We start from the raw sequence: 21,721 nt of genomic DNA, 5'->3' as shown, positions 1-21,721 counted from the left end.
CCAACAAAACTGGGTTAGAAGTTATGTTTTTTTCTCACTGCCTTACTGACCTGTTCACTCCCTACTGTTCAAATGCACATGGACCGGTGTAGCTCAGGGCATCTGTACAGTAGGTGCTGGTACACAGCTGTAGCAGCATAAATAGACAAGACATATTTCTTAAAATATAAATTAGCTTAGTTGTATTATAAATTCACATTGGATCCAAGTATTGTTGTAATAATTGTATTAAAGACTGAATGGGTGTGTGAGATATGGATAACATTAACATTTTAGTTATACCACTGACACCATGACTGCACTATTGAATTGTCCATGAACATGACATGATTAGCATGGGTCCCAAATCACTGATGCCTTTCATTAGCAAGCCATCCGACGCTGTCCCACTCTGAATTGGGGCACCTGTGTTAACCTCATTGTGTCTGGCTTCAGGTGTGCCTGGGAGGTTGGGTCTGATTCCAGTGAAGAAAATATAGACTAGCTGTGCTACCACTGCTTGCATGAGAACCGGCGTCAGCGGTCATGCAGAATGCTAATAGTCCTTGTTTTTTGTCCTGCGTGGAATGTAACTACATGTGTGTTGTATTTTTTATCCCCCTCCCTCGTTCAGTTCTGTCAGCCGGGAGGATGGAGACTGTCTGGGGAACGCAAGCCACCGACCTTCTTTACGGTGGTGCTGACGGACATCGACTCGGACAGACACTACTGCTCCTGCCTAACCTTCTACGAGGCAGAGGTCAACTTGCAGGTGAGGCTCCCTGAAGCTGACCTTGCATTCTCCCCATCAGTCATTGCATTACAGGTTGCAGTAGGGTAATGGGGGCCTATTGCCGGGCCGTGAGTGTTACCTGCAGAATTTGCTTGGCTCCTGTTCTGAGAATTGCACGGTCCGGTGTTGTATTAGTGCATGGGGGTTTTAAGAGTGGTAATTAAACTGTTCTGTGGTGCAAGGTGAGGGCCGTGTCATCTGGTCATCAGCACAGCGTTGTGAGTCAGCACGGCACTGGACTCTTTAAATGATTCATATCTGGATTCCTTGTTGCAAAGTGCTGTGTTGGGCAAATTGGGTCAATGCTTGACTGTTTATTTTACTTTTTTATGTTCATTTATGTTTTTGTTTGTTTTTTTTTTTCTCTTTTCAGGATGTGAGTGTTTTTTTTTTTTTTTATACATGATGTGTTCCAGCAATCTTTGCTTTAGGGCATTAAAACGAAAACACAAAATTTCCAAGAAATCTCAGAGTGAAGTGGCGCCTGGAAATTAAAGTCGTCAGCCCGACTGGTGGTAACTCCTGAAGTGCTTGTGGGGGGGCGGCCACAGACAAAGAAGCTTCTTTGAAACGTTCTCAAAGCAGGTCATAATAAACAAATGGCCACATACACGACTGCTGATGGCATTAGTGAGTGATGCTCTTCCGTGGTTTTGCCATGTGTTCCCACATCCTGACAATACTTATTAAACTAGTATGTTAGTCCAGCGTCAGGAATTCTGGAGCTCGGGATACGCGGGACCTCGAGACGAAAGACACGCATTACAACACAGTGAATCATTTAAATAGATGGCTTACTGTCTGAATGCTTAGAAAGCTTAATTAGTTCACCTAAGATTTGTGAATCGGGCTGTGTACTGCAGGCTTCAGCCCGCTGGCCAATGTGTGGAGTTACTGCGAGCTTCCTGTTGCTTGAAAGCTCCTGGCCGAATTAGAGCCCGAACTGACACATGCCAATACAAACACATGTCATGTCAGCGGCCACCGTGCGTTTATGGGCTGGCCCTTTTAAAAGGTTATGCAACGATCTGGAAAGGACGCCAAACGCATCGGGCGCGGAGGCCATGACGGCCCCCAGCTGTCCTCCGCGTCCTCCCCCCCCTTTCCCTTCTCGTCTTGTTGGAGCAGACCCTCACGCCCTCTTTCTGAGAGCACGTCTTTAATCCTCCCCATTCTGGAAGCGTCCTCCGATGCCGAGCTCTGCAGGGGTGAGCGGGGGAGAAGGCCTCCCGCATAAGGACCCGGCGCATAATAAAGGTCTTTGGTCCTGATGTGTGTGCAGACACTTCAGCTGCACACACATCAGGACCAAAGACCTTTATTATGCGCCGGGTCCTCCACACCCCTCCTGCGTCTCCTCCAGAGCCCCGTCCACACGTTCTGCACCACCCACAGTTATTTGGCGCTTTCTGTTGCTTGAACAAACAACAGCAGAATTAAAGCATATTTAACAAGAAGCAGCGTGTGCAGTGCTGATGTCCGAAAGGACACTCTCTCTCTCTCTCTCTCTCTCTCTCTCTCTCTCTCTCTCTCTCTCTCTCTCTCTCTCTCTACACACAAATGCGCACGCACACATACATATTTTTATATACATGTATAAGTGCTATAAGATATAGCACTTATATATAGAAGCACTTTGCACACAGCTGGTGAAGGATATATATAGCACAATATTAACAGTGTGGCATTTATGTATTTTGTTATTGGCAAGTCTGTACCACACTTGCGTAACTGCAGAGAGATGGTTTATTTCAAAAGAGTCTTTAAAAAAAAAGGCATGATAAATGTTTTGGGAAACTGAATGTTTAGTGTTTGGAGGGGGCCAGGTCTGTGGAACGTGGGGGCAATATTCCTAACTAAAACTGAAGAGAAGGATCAACACGGAAAAACAGCTGTTGTGATGCACCATGGTAAAAGTGATCAAATCTCTATTTGGGTTTCTTGAAATTCACAGTGTAATGGAATGCTATTGAATTAAAAGCAGCCGGGTAAATGTCGCTTTTATCTGATTTGGAAGAAGCAGCTATGACTTGTATTTTTCGCCCTCATAATTTTACCAAATCCTCCTAATACTGCTGAAACGTGGTCCCCATCTGCGGGGGTATTTTAATCCAGTGCTCCCCACCACTACGTTGCTCTGCGTCTCCTGGCATGTTTTCGTTGTCTGAGGAAACCCAGTGAAGTTCAGTAAAGAGGTTATTCGGCAGGATTTGAACAGCGCGCACAAGAATGAGCAGCTATGGAGGCTCAAATGAGACAATTGAAACCAGACTGCGTAGATCAGAGTTCAGGAGCTCACCACCGTATGGTATTTTTTTTAAGGTAATAACATTACCCACAGGTCACCAAGGTTAAAGATGTTTTCAGTCCTTACTAATCTTAATTTGTGACTGGATTTGTCTGTGAATTTCATTCCAGTTTCCCCACGGACCAGATCAAGATTCCAAGTGTGCACATTTTTTCCTGCAATTTAGCACATTAAAATAATATTTCCTTGGCCTTTTGAATTTCAGACTGTAGGGAGAAAGCATGCTATGGTTATAGATGACGTTTCAGCTATTTTTACCCAGATTTCATCACAGATTTAATCTTTTTGACACCGTTTTGTAGGAAATTAGATTTCTTTCCAAATAGTCGCTGAGCCTAATTTGAATTGATCTTGATTAGATTTCCTGTCTTCATGGTTCAAGTTGTGAGCTGTCATAGGTTACAATAACACCCCCAGGTCTCAGGAGACCACTGTTTAATAAAATATCCAATAGTGATATGGTTTCAAGGAGTGAAGTCTGTTTATAAGCATACGCCTTAGCTTCCAATTCGCCCTGGATTCCTGAACTTGGAGTGCGACCCCCATTGTTGGATTCACGGGTGTATCTGAGCGTTTCTCCTAATGCTTATACTTGTTAACTTTGTCAGCATGCACTCTTGCTCCAGACCGAGAAGTATGCAGATCCCACTAATCCGATTTTCTCCCATTAGCGCCCTTAACGTTCGTTCTGGAAAAACAGAAGAGGTTTTCCTTTTCGGCATTAACACCGTCCTTTGGCTTTTGACCATGCGAAGGTCCAGACGCTGTCTCATGTAATTTAGTGCCGTGGTGTGTAGTTTTAGCATCAGAATTCTCTGCCTGAAACCGGGCCGTCGGTATACTGCCAGTCAGCCGCATTGGCACCACGACTTCTAAGCCGGGGCTTAAATGGTTCTGAGAACCATGTACCATTTCCAGCTGCCGTTTCTGATTCTCAGCGCTGATAAATCTCGGGCCTGAATGATGCAGTTAACAGAAAGAGCTGCGTGGCCTCCACTGAAGTTCTGAAGCAGAGGATTTAAACTGCGTTTTAGGGACTGAACCTCCATCTGAGGACCCTACGCCTTAGAGAAGCAGCAGGCTACACTCTTCCTACTCTCCATAGTCAGATGGTTTCTAGGTGGGGGATACCTCTATATAATACCTGCCAATGGCTCACAAGGCATGCAGGTTCATTCAAGGTCACCGTTTGCCTATTCTTCCTTCAAAAGCAGGTGTGTCGTCTTGGTAGGGGAGAGCCCACAGGTCATTTTCTGTAGTCATCTCCTTGTCATTTACCAAGTGTTCATCAACTTGAAGATCCAGTCAGCACTTGCTTTTTAATTCTCCTGTTTTACTCCAACCCATGTTCTCTTTCAGGGCACGAAGACACTGGAGGGTGATGAAGAGGAGGAGGAAGACGGCCTGATCCACCCAGCTCAAGTGTTTGCACCTAAAAGTCTAATCCTGGTCTCCAGGCTGGATTTCCCAGAAATATTTAGGGTAATGCACACGTGCCAGGGGTGAAGCACCCTCTCTAGTGTGAGATGAATGAATGAATGAATGAATGAATGAATGAATGAATGTTCGATTTATATAGCGCCTTTCCAGATTCCCAAGGCGCTTTACAATTTAACACAGGTACAAGTCACAGACAATCAATCACACACACACCAGCGAGAAGCGGCAGCCAATTGCGCACAGCGTACTCTCTACCGGGATCCACAGCCCCCTGTGGTACTGAATGGGGTGCAGGAAGGGGAGAGAGGACAGACCCTAGTGGCAGAGCACCATCCACCACTGGGCATACAAGCACACACACGCACGCACGCACACAGACACAGACACTACTTTTTATTGAACATAGAGACACAGACACACACTCAGGGAGAATTTTTTGTTGACTGCCAATTTACCTACACTACAGGAGCTTCTCCATCTCTTCCTCTCTGTTACTTCAGTCTCTACCACTTCACCAGAGGACAAGAACAACTAGCAGGTCTTTGTGCTGTGTGTGGTGCTAACTCCAGGTCTAGCAGGTCTTTGCACTGTATGTGGTGCTAACTACAGGTCTAGCAGGTCTTTGTGGTGTGTGTGGTGTTAACTCTAGGTCTAGCAGGTCTTTGTACTGTGTGTGGTGCTAACTACAGGTCTAGCAGGTCTTTGTGGTGTGTGTGGTGTTAACTCTAGTTCTAGCAGGTCTTTGTACTGTGTGTGGTGCTAACTACAGGTCTAGCAGGTCTTTGTGGTGTGTGTGGTGTTAACTCTAGTTCTAGCAGGTCTTTGTACTGTGTGTGGTGCTAACTACAGGTCTAGCAGGTCTTTGTGGTGTGTGTGGCTAACTCCGTATGGAAGATACTATATTAATGTTTTTGTTTGTAGCTGTGGTGTGTGCAGATGTAGCAGTAGTGAGTGGTTGCGGTGTGTGTGGTTCTCTTGTTCCTGTCTTCACCCTTATCTGTATCTGTGCCAGCGACCCAACACGCACCGACATATTCAAGGTGCCTGACCCCATGCAGCAGCTGATCTGATGAGATCTGGTTGATCTGAAACCAGTCAGCTACCAGCTGGTTTACCTGGCTTAGTCTTTGCCGGCCAATTCACCGAGCGACCATTTTACTTCTTGTTACTAATTCTAGAAACAAGTTGGATGCTGTTTGGGCGGATTGAAGGCATTATTGGGCAGAGGGCACCAGGGCTGTGTCCTTTATCTGGGCTTCACCTGACTGAAGCAGCATGGATTGGAAAGCTCTCAGGAAAACCTGCCCTGTGTGACCCCTAACTACTCCACCCACTGCTTTATCCACTACTCCACCCACTGCTTCATTCACTACTCCGCCCACTGCTTTATCCACTACTCCACCCACTGCTTCATTCACTACTCCACCCACTGCTTCATTCACTACTCCACCCACTGCTTTATCCACTACTCCACCCACTGCTTCATTCACTACTCCACCCACTGCTTCATTCACTACTCCACCCACTACTCCACCCACTGCTTCATCCACTACTCCACCCACTGCTTCATCCACTACTCCATCCACTGCTTCATCCACTACACCACCCACTGCTTCATCCACTACTCCACCCACTACTCCACCCACTACTCCATCCACTGCTTCATCCACTACACCACCCACTGCTTCATCCACTACTCCACCCACTACACCACCCACTGCTTCATCCACTACACCACCCACTGCTTCATCCACTACTCCACCCACTACACCATCCAATACTCCACCCACTTCTTCATCCTTTATAGGCCTCCTTTTCTTTTTTCTTTCTTTTTGTAACTGGTCTTTGCTTCCGTTCGTAAGCGGGTCGTGAGCTGTTGAAAGTGTTTGTGCCCTGTGGTGTTCACCAGATGCATAACTCTTTACAGCTACATGCCACACTGATGAGTATAGTAACTTATGCACTTATTTCCTTATGTTTCCTGTTGATGAAATGCATTGGTACAAAGGGGGTTTAACATAGAGATTTGTATGTTTATTGCACAAGTGTGCACGTACGTGTGTTTATTGTGTGTGTGTGTTTGTGTGTGTGTTGACTCACTGCATTCTTTGCCTGTATCCCCCAGGGCTGTTTGGGGCTAATCTACACAGTTTACATTGACAGCCTGAACTTCCCTCTGGAGGGTCTGGTGGCCAACCTTCTCACCTGCTCCGTTCCTGTGGCAGGAGGCTCCCAGGTGAGTCAGAACGTTTCTACACAATTCTTGAAATACCTTCACCCTGACGGACTGCTGCCGTCTGCTCCCAGGGGGGCTGGAATGGGATGCCAGCCCCGTGCAGGGTCACCCGGGGTTAATTTTGCACGGTTGACTTGGCACCTTAAGTGTGGCCGTGTCAGAGAGGAGGCGTCTAGTCGCCCCTGGTATTTTTACAAGAGAGTGGGGGCGAGATGGAGGGACGGTGGAGGGGGGCGGGGCTGTAGCAGCATCCTTGTTTTGTTAACCACTGGGAGAACCCTTCACCATGACTGACACAGAGTGTCGGCGTTTCCCATGGATTTTATCCCCACCTGAATAACTCTTTGTGGGGCCATGTACAAATTTAATCTTTATTATCTGTTCTTTCGTTTAGATAGGTCATGATTCAAAAGTTTCTTGTATGCTTATCTGGTCTGAGGGCCACATATGACAAATTTTGTGCACAAATCCAGGCAAAACAGAATTGCGACATTTTGCTTCTAGAAGCAGCCAAAAGAACACGGCCTGAGAAGACACAGAGCAGGACATTGTGTTGAACTTGAAGCCAAATTTACAGTTTTTGGTGTGTCCTCCGATCCATTTCACAACTCCTGCAGCACCCACGTCTCCTCCCAGCTGCTCAGCGCGTACAGCGAGATCAAACGGCTCGAGTTTGAAACCATACCCGTCGTTCAGAGTGACCCCAAACTGTAACCTCTTGGAACACCAAGAACCACGGACCAGTCAGCCTCTACCTCAGCGCTGCTCTTGGCCAGCACAGGCGGGTCAGCGCCGGCTCGCGTTTGCCTCGCGTTGTGCCGCTGAACCGCAGACAGGGGAAGACTTGAGTTGCGCTCATCCTGCATTAGACAGCTGGTCTGTTTTATTTTTGGTAAACCTGTTATTGAGGGTTTTCTGTGTGCTGGTTCTGCACTGGCTAAAAACGAGCTCGGTCAGGCAGCAGTGGTCCAGGGAGGCAGTGATGCTGGTGGGATGCGGTGAACTCTGCAGGCCAGCGAGGAGAAGTGAGCTCTTCTTAAAGCACACGGCTGCAGCCTGCTTATGTAATGTGAGAGCAGCGTGGGTCTCAGCCTAGACAACATCCTGTTCCTGCACAACAGGAAAGATTCACCTGAAAACACGCGTGTGGCCTCCAGGCAACGGACGCCGTTCGCCTGACTGAATGAAATGTCATAAACGAGGAAAGCAAACAGTAAACGATATGAAGTGTTATTATAATAAGCCAGGAGAAATAGTCCAATAGTGCTTCATGTATTTGTATACCTGGAACTCACGTCACTGTCTTGTGTCCATATTTGCAGAAGCTTTTCTCTCTGGGGGCCGGCGACCGGCAGCTCATCCAGAGTCCTCTCAACGACAGCCTGCCTGTGACCAACAAGAGCGTGGCTCTCCTCTTCCAGCAGCTAGGTGGGTCTAGGAGGGTCTAGGAGGGTCTAGGTGGGTCTAGGAGGGTCTAGGAGGGTCTAGGTGGGTCTAGGTGGGTCTAGCAGGGTCTAGGTGGGTCTAGGTGGGTCTAGGAGGGTCTAACAGGGTCTAGGAGGGTCTAGGTGGGTCTAGGAGGGTCTAGGTGGGTCTAGGAGGGTCTAACAGGGTCTAGGTGGGTCTAGGTGGGTCTTTTCCACTCACCTGGTCCTCCAGCCCATGGCCCAGGTCCTGTTCTGGGTCCTGGACATCTTCCATCATTCCCCCACTGTGTCTCACATACATTACTCCTCACCTCAAATTTGCAGACTTAAGCTTAGTGCTTTTGTAATTGTGTTCAAACAGTAATTTCATATTCATATCCCTTTTTTATCGCATTTTTGAAGCGGTTTGTCTTTTTTAAAATTGACAGCTTCCTGCATAATTCTGTTCTATCATTGCATATATTAAGACCATTTAGGACAAACTTCATTGCTTCTACTGTACAACTTAAAATTGTAAAGCGACCTTGGGTATTTAGAAAAGCGCTATATAAGTTGAAAGATTCATTCATTCATTCTAGGCAGATAATACACAATATTCAGCTCACATTATTATAAGAAATATGCATGCATCTTCTCTGAGGTACAGTTAGCCTTTGGTAATGAATAGAGACTATTCTCTGAATGCTCTGAATCAGTGAAAGAAATGTGATTATTGCAGCGTTATTGGTTGGTTGCCTATTGAATGTGTCCATTTCTTTGTTGGTGAAAACACTTTGCATACAGAGAAAGCAGCATATAGTCAACAAACTGCAGCAAAGTTATGGGCTGTCGAGCATACATTAGGTTATGAAAGGAAAATGAAATACTTTATTGGCCATTTTCATTGCCGTTGCTTTAATAATCATTCATATAACACGCATTCAATAATCTAGGGTCACCGTAAGCTAAAAGTACATGAGTAAAATTAAGTTTAAAAAGGTACACACATATCACGTTATATATGGATTACTCTCAGAATCACCACAGGCCTTCTGTGCCCATCACAAAATGCATTTTTCTAAGTGCGGTTAAAAGAATAACATGTTCCAAAATACAAAAACGCGTGGATTCAGCAGCATGCCGAGGCCTTGCCATCCCAACACACCTGACAGGAAGTCAGAGGCAAGGAAGGGACTGGTGGTGATGTTTTAAGCCTTCTGCTGTATGTGGAACTTGCACACTGAAGATAACCGTAACAGAGTATGACCTTCTAACACTGTGTCCAACACTGCGTCTTAGATCTTGTGTGCAGTCTCTCACCCTCTCTACCTCTTCTCTACCTTCTTCTCCAAAATAGACTGTAAAGGTGAGACAATTAACAAATGTTTACTCTTCTGCCTGGAGACTAAAGACTTAAATTTCTTGATCATTTTACACTTGTTGTGCAATAAACCTATAAGCAGTATTTCTTTTTATACAGAGTACTAGATTACACGTGGTTGTGAAACTGTACACTGCTGCATTGAGTGAACTTTGTACATTTTGTAGCGCGTGAGGCAAAAATCAAATGGAATTTGTTCCAAGTGGTGGAAGTAATTCTCTCATCTCGAGGAATGAAAATAATTTGTATATTGCTGATGGAACAGTGTTTCATGAAGGCAATAGGTAGTGACCTCCCGAGGAATGTGCTAATAGCTAGGGTCGCCCCCCACGCACGGCGTTTTGGAGGGAGAGCGGTGTGCACGCACGCAGCCTTGTGCACGCACGCAGCCTTGTGCACGTTTGTAGCTGATGGGGTTATCTGCGGAGCATTAAAGCTGGATTGAGCGTCAGTCCGACGGATAGATCGCCTGCCCCTTGACACTCTCCTGACCCATGGCTCGTGTCGGCTGTCGGGAGTGCAGCTCGGCAAACGCGCGAGGCCCATGGGGAACAGGCGGCGGTCCTGGAAAGGCAGCAGACGTTATTACCTTCGTATGCCTGAATCGCTGATGTGAATTCCATAAGTCTCGTTTGGACAGAAGAACAAGAGTACGTGCGCTGTGCTTCAGAAATGTGCAGGACGGCGTCATGCTTGAGAAATGTGGAGGTGAAGGGGTTCAGGGAGGGTCAAAGGAGAGTTGGGGTTAGGTTAGGGGAAGGGAGCAGGATGTGGAGATGATGCGTGGGGCGGGGCAGGGATGATGAGTGGGGCGGGGCTGGGATGATGCGTGAGGCGGGTCAGGGATGATGAGTGGGGCGGGACATGAATTATTGGCGGCCTGGCATGATGGGCGGGACAGGGAGGACGGGCAGCATCTTTGCCAGCCATGTAGGCCATTTATTCGTTTCCAGGTCACGTAGACCAGTCTTGCTGAGATGCACAGTTTCACTTATCCATCTGACTCATCACTGTAAGAATAGTCTGTTCCCCTGAAGCCATTACGCTGCTTATTAGAACTGATTTGTGGCTGTCTGACCAGAAGAGGAATGATGAAACGCCGTGTGGATAAGACAAATCTGGAAAGTCTACTTTGCAGTAATCTGCTTGTGCGTCTGAAGATTTGTCAGATCTGAGAGTATGATAAGATAAGGCCTGGGTTTACCCGTATCTATCATAAAGGCCCTCGTGTTCCCATCCTCCCTTTCTGTTTTACGTAAGTGCGAAGTGTGTGTGTAAATGTTTGATTACGTTACTACTTAATTTAATTGTTCTCCTCACCAAACGCGCACGCAAACGCACACGCCGTTGTTCTTTTTCTGTAAATCAACGGGAACTTTACGGTATGTGAGGCCAGGTCGTATTTCTCGGAGCGTGTTTCGTAACCAGTCTTGAGTGTCTGTGTCAGGTGAAGAGCTGAGGGAGGCGTGGCTAGCACTTCCATGCTCCGCCCCCTCACAGAAGGATCTCCACGGGCAACGCTAAAGAGCTGCCCCCTTTCCGACGCTCTCCGTAGAAAGCGGCGGGTGGCGTGACGGAACAGGAAGCGGGTTCTATTAAGCGGGTCGCCCGTTTGCTGCCTGTGGTCTTTCGCCCGTGTTCGTCTACGGTTGTGTAGGGTCGCACACGCGGCTGGTGGCAGTCGATAAATAAATAGCTGAAGGTCAGAATTTGTGCCTGTGTGTCTTTGTGTGGTTGCGTATCTCTTAGATTATGAAACCTGTTGTCTTTTGTTTAGCTGATGCAATGCAGCGTTTATTCTAAGAGAGGCCAAGGACACCAGAAAAGGATGTAAACATTGTGGAGTTGAGAAGAGCCATAGATCTCTGAACATTCCTCCATGTAAACTCGGTAGTAGTTCCCTCAATGTTTCATCAAGGCGAATACAGTTTATAGCATGTGAGCATCCCAGTTAAAGGAAGGAGTTTGGTTCAACGATGATGAATCATAATGTGGAGTGAGACAAAGTGACTCCAGCAGTTTTTTGTTTTGTACTCTGCTTCAGATTCAGGTCTTTGGGCAATAGCTCAGATGCTGTTCATTTTCATATCTTGTTCCTGTTTGTTGGCGAATCACAGGCCTAGCTGAACCGCTGACCCCTGACCCCCAGGCGAGTGTGCGGATGCCCCTGTCACTGCTGGCCTCTCTCTATCTCTCTCAAACCTGTGATTAATGGTCTCCCTGGTATGTTGATAGCAAACAATAACAGGAACTGTAAACCATGTTACCCCTGGCTGCCAATTTGGTATGTCATTTGATTTATATTACTTAAAAGGATGTGAGATTTGCTATCCCGGGAACATGTTTTATTTCTTCTGTTTGATACAGAATGATGTGTTATGTGGAATGCCCGGCGCTCTGATTGCTATCAATATGCCATGACGTTGTTCGGAGGTGCAGACCCCGTGCTTCAACGCTTTGAGCTTTCTGTTTTACATTATGTTGCACATTTGGTCTTTGTTTCGAACTTGCTTGTGACTGTTTCATGGTCTGAGAATGAAATTTCAGCCATCACCATTTCAACTAGACTGTAGCAAAGACGATGCTTGTGACGCTTACAAAAGCCATTTTTATTTTGATCGTCCTACGCACATTTTGTTCATTTTAAGTGTTTTTGAATTGCAAATGTTTTTTTCGAATATTTAAGTATTTTTGAATGATTTGTTGTTTAAATAATAAGTTGTTGCCCAAACCTTGTTAACACTGTTATGTCATTGTTTTGCATTTCAGGGATCCAGAATGTTCTGAGTCTGTTTTGTGCAGTTCTCACCGAGCACAAGGTTGTGTTTCACTCCTCGAGCTACCAGAGACTAGGGGAGGCCTGCCGAGCTTTAGAGGCTCTGATGTTTCCTCTCAAATACAGGTGTGTGTGTGTGTGTGTGTGTGTGTGTGTGTGTGTGTGTGTGTGTGTGTGTGTGTAAGTGAGAAAGAAGGCACATGCATGTCAGCACGTGAAGAGTTGGGACATGGAAAGACTGTGTCCAATAAAAACGAGTCTCCTGGTCATTCCGTTGACTTGTTACAATGATTCAGCAACTTAACCCATTTTAAAAACATAGCCCTTCAGAATGCTATGCTAGTGCATGTTTTGCACGCTGGTTCTCGGACACCTCAGGTGCTCTGTCTCAGTGCCCCCACCAGCAGGACAGGTCACCGCCATCATGCCATCATGAGCAAGCTTGTGTTGAGAATGAATGTGGCCTGGGCATCACACAGACACTGTTCTGTGTGCATAAATGCCCAGTTCTCCACCCATGAACCATGTCAGGGGGTGAACCGTGAAGCATTGATCCCAAGATTCTCAGTAGTTTTGTGGGCATAATCTAAGGAAATTTTGGAATCTGGAATTTTTTTTGCTTTTTGTGCAATACCTGTGCGCTGTGATGACAGTAACAGGTGTGTGTGTGTTTGTGTGTGTGTGCGCAGTTACCCCTACATCCCCATCCTCCCGTCTGGGCTGCTGGAGGTGCTCAGCTCCCCCACCCCCTTCATCATCGGTGTCCACTCCATGTTCCAGGGCGAGGCTCAGGATCTGGTGAGTCCTGGTGGCCCTGCAGAAGGTCCACGCATGCCTCCAGCACACGGCTTCCTGCGGTGTGGTCGGCGCTCAGCACTTACAGCAGACTCATGGTGCTTTCGGGGGGGGTGGGCGGGGCTTGTTTCCGCAGCTTGATGTGATCATTGCTGACCTGGACGGAGGGACGATCAAAACCCCCGAGTGCATCCACCTGTCTCAGCTACCTGAGCCTCTCCTGCAGAACACCCAGACCACACTGTCTATGGTAGTGACCCCGGTTACGTGCAACTACACACACACACACACACATCTGCCTTCACATCCTGACCACCAAATTGCACATTATTGAAATATCATAAACGGTTCTGAATTTTGATTATGTGGCAAGTTTCTTTTCTAAATCTGCACTTTTCCAAAAATTAACTACCTCATGTGGTAATATGCCGTTTCAGGATAATGATTCATTTTCAGGGGAAACGGGTCACATGTCTTTTCTCTCAAACTCCTAGTGTTGTCAAACAGAGTATTTCTTCACTTTAAAAGCTCCTTTTCTTTTAGGTTTTGAACCCAGATCTGGAAATAGCAGATAATGCCTTTCCCCCGCCACGCTCCGCTTCATCCAACCTCAAAATGCTGGTAAGAACCTCGCTAATGATCCCATCTGCCCTGCTGACCTCCCCAGTCGCTTTTACCGTAAGTGCCGGTCCGATCGCCCCCAGTGCAGGGGGCAGGTCTTATCTGCTCTCCTACGAGGCCCAGAACCGCGCTGACGAGAGAGGAGGCTCACCTCCCCGACATATGCTTCTATTTCCGAACACGGAATGTTCGCTCCATCTCTCTGACTCACTCCAGCATGACGGGCTTATCAGACACTGCCTGTCTGTCTTTCTCTCTCTCTCTCTCTCTCTCTCTCTCTCTCTCTCTCTCTCTCTCCATCAGGACAAGGAGGTGAGGGCGGTCTTCCTACGGCTGTTTGCACAACTGTTCCAGGGCTACAGGTCCTGCTTGCAGCTCATCCGCATACATTCTGAACCTGTGATTCACTTTCACAAGGTGAGTGACAGCAGGCTGCACTACCCCACTGCCCATAGGGTCAGGGGTCAGGGGTCAGGGTCATTTTCACCGGTGAATGATTACTGTAACCATCCCCGTCCTCCTCAAACCAGTCTGGACCTGCGTTCGCCGACGTGAAACACTTTTTACGTGTTCTTCACGTGTTCTTTTGCTAACATACCACAACCCCTGTTGGTCTGTAGACTTCAGAAGAGAGGACATATTTTGTGGATGTTGATGTACTTCAAGCCAGTTGCCGTCGGCAGCACATTTGAGGCCATGTTTACAGAGCAGCCTGCGTCTGGGTGTCCTGCCCTCACGACCACCACTGGCCACTTCGTAACGGATGAGACTTTTATTCACAGGCTGCCTCCGTGGCTTCATGTCACAGCTGCTGCCTGTTCTGGACCTCCAGGACATGGACGACCCATAATTCCAAGTCTTAATTTCAAAGGAGAGTCCATCATCAAAAGTTCCTTCCACTTGTTACAGGGTGCAAAGAGGGTTCGTGCTCTCTCTGTTCCTATAATCCCCCCCCCCCCCCCCCCCCTCCGCCACGGCCCTGCCCTGAGCCAAACGCAGAGAATCAAAATCATCTGTGCTTATTTGTTACCGCCCCCCCCCCCCACCCCCCCATTGTTTTTGTTTGTGTGGATGTCGGTTTCCACGGCGACCTCTTCATACATCCTTCCTAGAGCACCCCACATGGGTCGTATTATAGTCGAGGAATGTGACACGTCTCCCTTCAGAGTGTCTCCGTGTGCCAGCCCGGGCGGAGATATCCTCCTCTTCCTCCGGCTCGGCCTCGTCTTCACCGTCCCACCCGCCTCATCTCTCTCCCTCTGCTTAGCGCAGACAGTGGGCTAATCATTCTGGTCCGTCTAAACAGTGTCTTTTAGTAAATGCTCCGCTTGATGGAGACGCCGGTCTCGTTGTTTTGTTTGGTGATGGTCTAGTTTAGATAAGTCATTCTGTATGACACGAATCACATGGGGGTTCGTGGACTTCATGTACAGGGTCTGTGCTCGGTGTGTGGATTTTAGTGGTGACTCCGAGCTGTGAGTCATCGATTGAGCCGGCCGTATGCTTTGACGTCTTTGTTTGTTTTGCAGGCTGCCTTTCTTGGCCAACGTGGCCTCATCGACAATGACTTCCTGCCAAAAGTGCTGGACGGCATGGCGTTCGCTGGCTTTGTGTCGGAGAGGGGGCCCCCTTACAGAGCCTGTGATCTGTTTGACGAGGTGCAGTGACATTGTTTGTTTGTTTCCTTTCCCCTTAAACTTCAATCCACGATATAATGCCACCAACAAAGTGTTGTGCTTGGTCACTGGGAGACAGCAAGCCATTTTTTTGTCTCGTGCTGAGGTAAATCAACCCCAGGGGATTATGACTTGTTAACCCAGCAGATAGTGCCTCTGTGGGTTGAGTTGGTGTGGATGCGTGATCATGTGACCGTGTGGGTTGAGTAGGTGTGGATGCGTGATCATGTGACCGTGTGGGTTGTTTCTCTAGCTGGTGGCCTCGGATGTGGAGCGCTTCAAAGAGGAAGAAGAGAACCAGGCCAAACTGCAGAAGCACATAAGGGAGCTTTCTGAGCAGCTTTACCGAAACGTGAGCCCCACACACCCAGCCATGGACCCCACACACCCAGCCGTGAACCCCACACACCCAGCCGTGAACCCCACACACCCCGCCGTGAACCCCACACACCCCGCCGTGAACCCCACACACCCAGCCGTGAGCCCCACACACCCAGCCGTGAGCCCCACACACCCAGCCGTGAGCCCCACACACCCAGCCGTGAGCCCCACACACCCAGCCGTGAACCCCACACACCCAGCCGTGAGCCCCACACACCCAGCCCCTGAACCTCTGCCTTCCTCAGCCACCTTTCTCCTTCTCTCCATGTCTCCCCATCTCCCTCTCTCTCCCTCTCTCCCTTTCTCACCTTTCTTCCACCTCTCCCTTTCTCTCCCTCTCTCCATCTCTCTCACTCCATCTCTCTCACTCTCTCTCTCTCTCCCTCTGTCTTTGTATCCTCCTCAGTCCATCTGGCTGTTCTTTCAAACACATCTCCCTCTAAACTGTTTTGCTCTTCAGTTCTATTCCCATTGTGTTGATTGAGCTTCGTGGCTTTGCCAAATATTTGACCATCAACGCTCGGGCCATGGATGTTTTAGTTAGGACAAAGAGTTTGTTTACTAAGCTTTTAAGCATCTGCAGAGAAGCTCAGAGAAGATCCACTAATACAGTCTGTGGTTGTGAAAGGCATTTTTCATTCCTTGCTGAATCATTGACAGCTCATGCAGCCGTGGAAAGCTTAGGTGAGCTTAAGTGCTTCTGTTCCTGCCCCTGCAGGAGAACCCCAACCCCCACATGGCTTTCCAGAAAGTGCCTCGGCCCAGCGAGGGCTCCCACCTGCGGGTACACGTAGTGCCCTTCCCCCTGCTGGACCAGGACAGGCTGGATGAGCTGATGCAGGAGGGCGTGGCCAAGCAGAACCACGTCACCCTCGGCAGCCGGCCCGAGAGGAAGTGCGTGGTACCCGCCGGCCCCCCCGTCGGTGAGTGAATGACCAACGTTGGCGCAGGAGTGTGCCTGGTGTGACTCCGGAGGTCTCTAGGACCCCGAGTGTGACTGCGGGTGTGCTGTGTGTCTTGCAGCGTCCCTGGCAGGGAAGGGATGTGCCGTGTTCAACAGCGCCCGGCGTCTGGAGGTTGTACGGAGGTGCATCGGCCTCATCTTCGACAACAAGACACTGGAGACGGAGAAGGTGACTCTCGGCAGCCGTTTAACAAGCACGTAGCGGAACAGTTTTAAGGGAGCTCGTGCTTTAAAAGGCACACACACACACACACACACACACACACACACACACACACACATACACACAAAGAAAAACAGACATCCACACACATGCACGCAGAGATTAGTACTGCTGATGGCGTTCTGAGAATGGACGCCACTATCAGAGGTCCAGCTGGTAGCTGTACACAGACGAGGAGTCTTGAGGGTGAACAAACAACCACACATTCTCCTCTTATCTCCCTCCCTTCATCACCAATAGAAACATTATTCTAACATTAACTAGCGCCGTTTTTTGTTGTTTTGTTTTTTTTTTGCCTAATCCTTTTGCATTTTTCTAAGCTAAATGGCTGTATAATTGACCTTTCTTTAAAAGCGAGAGGCAGGGGTGGGCAAGCTCCTCTGCCTCCCCTGTCCTGGTGAACACCCCTGGGCATCGACCTCTTCCTTCAGACCTCGCAGTGTTTAAGCCCTTGTTGTTTGGTTTGGGCGAATACAGCAAGATCCCTGCTTACTGCTCCAGGCAGGTAGTAAATCAGTCAGCACCACGCTGCGGGGTCATCCTCCTGGGAGGAAGGTCGCTGCAGGGTGATCACAGAGCAGCCAGGGGTCAGGACCTTCAGGACAGTGTGGATCCAACATGCTCCCTCCTGTAGCGTATTGGCACGTTAAGATCTTTTTCCTGACAGTTAAATGCCACAATGCCTGGCATTTTGGGAAATGGTGTATTTTTTTGGGTTTACGTGTATAAAGTAATCATTGCAGGTTTGTGTAGGTTTCTGTAATGTGAAGGGCCTGTTCCCGTTAGAATGAGGGCGCAGTAGCAGCCATCATTGGTGGCTCTGCCCAGTCGTGACGTTTGGCTGTGTCCCTGTGCGCCTGTGTCCCTGTGCGCCTGTGTCCAGGCTCTCCCTGCAGCCTTGCGGGCCCTGAAGGGCAAGGCGACACGCCAGTGCCTGACGGAAGAGCTGAGCGTCCGCGTACAGCAGAACCGTGCCATCCTTGACCACCAGCAGTTCGACCACATAGTGAGACTGATGAACTGTGCTCTACAGGTACCCCCCCCCGCACACACACACACACACACACACACACGCCCCTACACACACATGCTCCTTACACAGTTTCGGTGACTCACGTATTAGTTACTTCGGAATCTTATTTTCAGTGGTTTCGGATTTATGTATCAGTCATCCAGAATCAGTCCTAAAAGTCTTTGATGGGCTGAGGAAGGTTTGATTTGAGGTGAGAGACTTTTGTGCTCTGTAATGACTAGTGAGTAGACAGTGTTCATTGGCCAGGTCTGGACACGTCTGCTGCGGTAGACTCAGCCTTATGCTGCCCTCAATAAATTTGCCTCCTAGTGTTTAGTGTTTATTGTTTAGTTTTGGAAAATACCAGGGTGATTTGGACAACTTGGGTGTAGTGACTCATCTCAAACATGTGACTGAGAGGATTATTTACAGCGCTTGTTGTTTTTCCTGATTCAGAGGCCTTTCAGAGATCTCACCGCTGGTGAGCAACTCTCCCATCAGAAGCCTCCTGCACGATTCCTGTGTAGCTCTAATTCAGCCTCCAAATTGCCTGAACGGGGTTATTAAACAGTTCTCTGTTGCATTTCCTTTTTCAGCTGTTATAGCATCATCAGTCGGTGTGTGTATCGAGGTCCTGCTGTCAGTCCCTTGTGTTTTACGCCTTCCCACCATGAGGCCGAGGGGTTTTAACAGCGTCGCAGCGCTTTACCCGTCTGCTGCTTTTATGGAGTCGTTTTGAGTTCCTGGTATTCTGCCGCTCCTCTAAACGATTAGACCTGGCATCCGTGGACGTAAGCAGCACGAACGCCGTGCTTCCATTCGCTGAATGTGCGAGCTGCAAAAGTGGGCGGGGCAGCCTAAGCGCCTGCCGCCCAACCACCCGCGTGCCACGCGAGGTTAAAGTATGTGGCTCCGCCCCCTACATGTATTTGCCCTTGGCCCTTGGAGAATGGCTTTGGTATGTTGCCTCATTACCCCACCCCACTCTCACTCCCCACCCCACTCTCACTCCCCACCCCACTCTCACTCCCCACCGCACTCTCACTCCCCACCGCACTCTCACTCCCCACTCTCACTCCCCACCCCACTCTCACTCCCCACCCCACTCTCACTCCCCACTCTCACTCCCCACCCCACTCTCACTCCCCACCCCACTCTCACTCCCCACCCCACTCTCACTCCCAAGGGAGAAACGCCTGTATGTCAGTGTAACAGTAACAGCCGACATCATCATAAGAGTAAGAGCTAAATTTAAACGTGTCATTTCATCTGGTACATTTAATGAACTTTTAGGTTTGCTCTAATGGTAAATGTGAACCAAATACAGAATACGTTTATGTCTAAGTAATACAAGAGGTTTAAGTAATATCACGCTATACTGGTGATGATGTATCTGAAAGATCTAAAAATTCTATACAGCAATGTGCACAAAACCTCTGCATTATTAGACATTAGAATAAGTTAACCAAAGATGACCTACAGTGTAATGACACGTGACTGCATTTAGATTTACACACACTTTCGCTGCAGCTTGAGAGCAAAGGGCATTTGGCACTGAAGGCTGCAATATAACATGGAATGTGTTTGGGGAGGAAGCTGAAGACAACGGACTGTGGAAGGAGCAAATACCCCCCCCACCCCCCCACCCCACGTTCCTCCTCCCTGTCCTGCTCATTTGGAGTGGTCCAGAGGCTCTGCCTTGTGTCAGGAGCAGCTTTCTGGGCTCGGAGGCACGTGGAGACGTCCTAATCAGAACCACCTGACCGATTCCGCCCCCCTGCCGAGCCAACGTCGGAGGGGTGTCGATTGCCCCAGTGGTAAAAGCTCACGTCCACGTGCCCGGCTGCATGGCCGTGTCTCCGCGACCTAATTTGGACCGGGGGAACGTTGTGGGACGTTCGTCTGTGAGCGTCCTCTCTGCTCGTGCAAAGCCATGCTGCATAGAAGGGGCCAGTGATACTCCCAGCGACCCCTGTGCTGAGGGGAGTTAGCATGCATCTTCCCTCCAGAGCATTGTGGGTCACCACCCTGCAAGAGACAGACACCCTGGACTCAGGAATGTCTCCATGGATGTAGCGGAGATAGCTTCATCAGACCAACACTGTTCGTCTAAAATATTGTCATTCTTGGTTTTTATCGTCCTACAGCCATAAGTCTTCCTGTGTCAGATACGTTTAATAGACATGTGTGAATAGCCCATTGGAGGCCTCTACGAGATTTGTACAAAAATTTAGGCATCTGTATTATTAAAGTGGTCTCCTAGCAACATTATGACATGAAGGAACGAGAGGTCAAAGAATGTTTTAGAGCCAACACATTTTTTACCTAGGTAAGTGTGCTGTATTTTCAAAATAATGGCACTAATATATTCACATATGCAGCGTAAATATCTGACTGTCTGGTTGGCCCAAAAGATCAGGAAAAGCATCGTAGGAATTTTGTAATTATTTCATGTCGTTCTAGGTAATATTGAACTTGTTGTTTTTGCCGTCATAATTTACTAAGGCCACAGCTGTTGTAAAAAGATCTTCTCATTTTCCAGATACTTGGTCATGAGTTTTGGCTCTGGTGATGAGTTTGAGGTCAGTGGATTTGTCTCCAATGAGCTATAAAAGAAGCAACGTTAATAGATAGTCTGTCCTTCCCTCTGATTACTTCCGTACCTGAGTTGTGGGGCTCTGGCTGTCCTGTCTCGGAAAGCACTGAGATGTCAGACAACAGAGCTTCCAACTCGTGGTCACGACACCTGCACGCGGTGACCTCTTTGAAACACCTGACCCTCACACAGAGAATAGACCTGCCTCATGTTCATGGGCTCACAGAGAATAGACCTGCCTCATGTTCATGGGCTCACAGAGAATAGACCTGCCTCATGTCCATGGGCTCACAGAGAATAGACCTGCCTCATGTCCATGGGCTTATAGAGAAAAGACCTGCCTCATGTCCACAGGCTTACAGTGAAAAGACCTGTCTGATGTCCACGGGCTGACAGTGGAAAGACATGTCTGATGTCCACGGGCTGACAGTGAAAAGACCTGTCTGATGTCCACGGGCTGACAGAGAATAGACCTATCTCGTGTCCATGGGCTTACAGAGAAAAGACCTGTCTCGTGTCCATGGGCTTACAGAGAAAAGACCTGTCTCGTGTCCATGGGCTTACAGAGAAAAGACCTGTCTCGTGTCCATGGGCTTACAGAGAAAAGACCTGTCTCGTGTCCATGGGCTTACAGAGAATAGACCTCTCTCATGTCCACAGGAGGGTGGTCAGCGCTATTTGCATTGGCGAAACGTGTCAACATGCTCTCATACTCCCGCTGAAGGTCATTATAGGATCCATATGCCCATTAAGGCTGCTGAGATGGCTTGTTACTCGATGCGGTTGACAAGCATGTGCGTCACCGTGGCACGCACATCTCACCCAAGAGGGGAACCTTTGATGTCACGTTACAGTCTGTACATTAGAGCAAAGATGACACTCATCACCTCATTCACCACGTGATACGGGAGGAAATGTTTGCTCTGTCCTCTGTCTGATCCGTCCCGGGAAGCGCATGACCACGTCTCTGTCCTGTCCGTGGACGTGCTGTTCTCAGCCGACTCGGTGCACACGTGTTGAGATTTATGACGAGTTATGTGTGAAGCTGTAGATCTCGTCCCGGAGACTCTAGCGCCTGTTTTCAGGCCGTTAAGTGTAAGCAGACAAAGCCCTTTATAGGGGCAAAATCGTTTG

At 48.5% G+C, this 21,721-nt stretch overlaps 1 protein-coding gene across 3 annotated transcripts in view; it reads left to right on the top strand.

Moving 5' to 3' along the window:
- Positions 1–21,721, top strand: part of sbf2 (SET binding factor 2) — a 77,789-nt gene that overhangs the window by 24,744 nt on the left and 31,324 nt on the right. For all 3 annotated transcript variants that reach the window (XM_077023620.1, XM_077023621.1, XM_077023619.1), the window contains exons 3-16: positions 614–751; positions 4,440–4,562; positions 6,646–6,756; positions 8,079–8,184; positions 12,313–12,445; positions 13,009–13,117; positions 13,251–13,364; positions 13,658–13,735; positions 14,039–14,152; positions 15,265–15,393; positions 15,665–15,763; positions 16,511–16,715; positions 16,816–16,925; positions 17,863–18,012. In XM_077023620.1, coding sequence (XP_076879735.1) covers positions 614–751; positions 4,440–4,562; positions 6,646–6,756; positions 8,079–8,184; positions 12,313–12,445; positions 13,009–13,117; positions 13,251–13,364; positions 13,658–13,735; positions 14,039–14,152; positions 15,265–15,393; positions 15,665–15,763; positions 16,511–16,715; positions 16,816–16,925; positions 17,863–18,012 — 1,719 coding nt within the window. The remainder of the gene's footprint in view (positions 1–613; positions 752–4,439; positions 4,563–6,645; positions 6,757–8,078; positions 8,185–12,312; positions 12,446–13,008; positions 13,118–13,250; positions 13,365–13,657; positions 13,736–14,038; positions 14,153–15,264; positions 15,394–15,664; positions 15,764–16,510; positions 16,716–16,815; positions 16,926–17,862; positions 18,013–21,721) is intronic.

This window comes from Brachyhypopomus gauderio, chromosome 12, assembly GCF_052324685.1.
Source record: "Brachyhypopomus gauderio isolate BG-103 chromosome 12, BGAUD_0.2, whole genome shotgun sequence".
Classification (NCBI taxonomy): domain Eukaryota; kingdom Metazoa; phylum Chordata; class Actinopteri; order Gymnotiformes; family Hypopomidae; genus Brachyhypopomus; species Brachyhypopomus gauderio.
The sequence above is the reverse complement of the archived record's forward strand: the minus strand, read 5'-3'. Positions and strand labels throughout refer to the sequence as shown.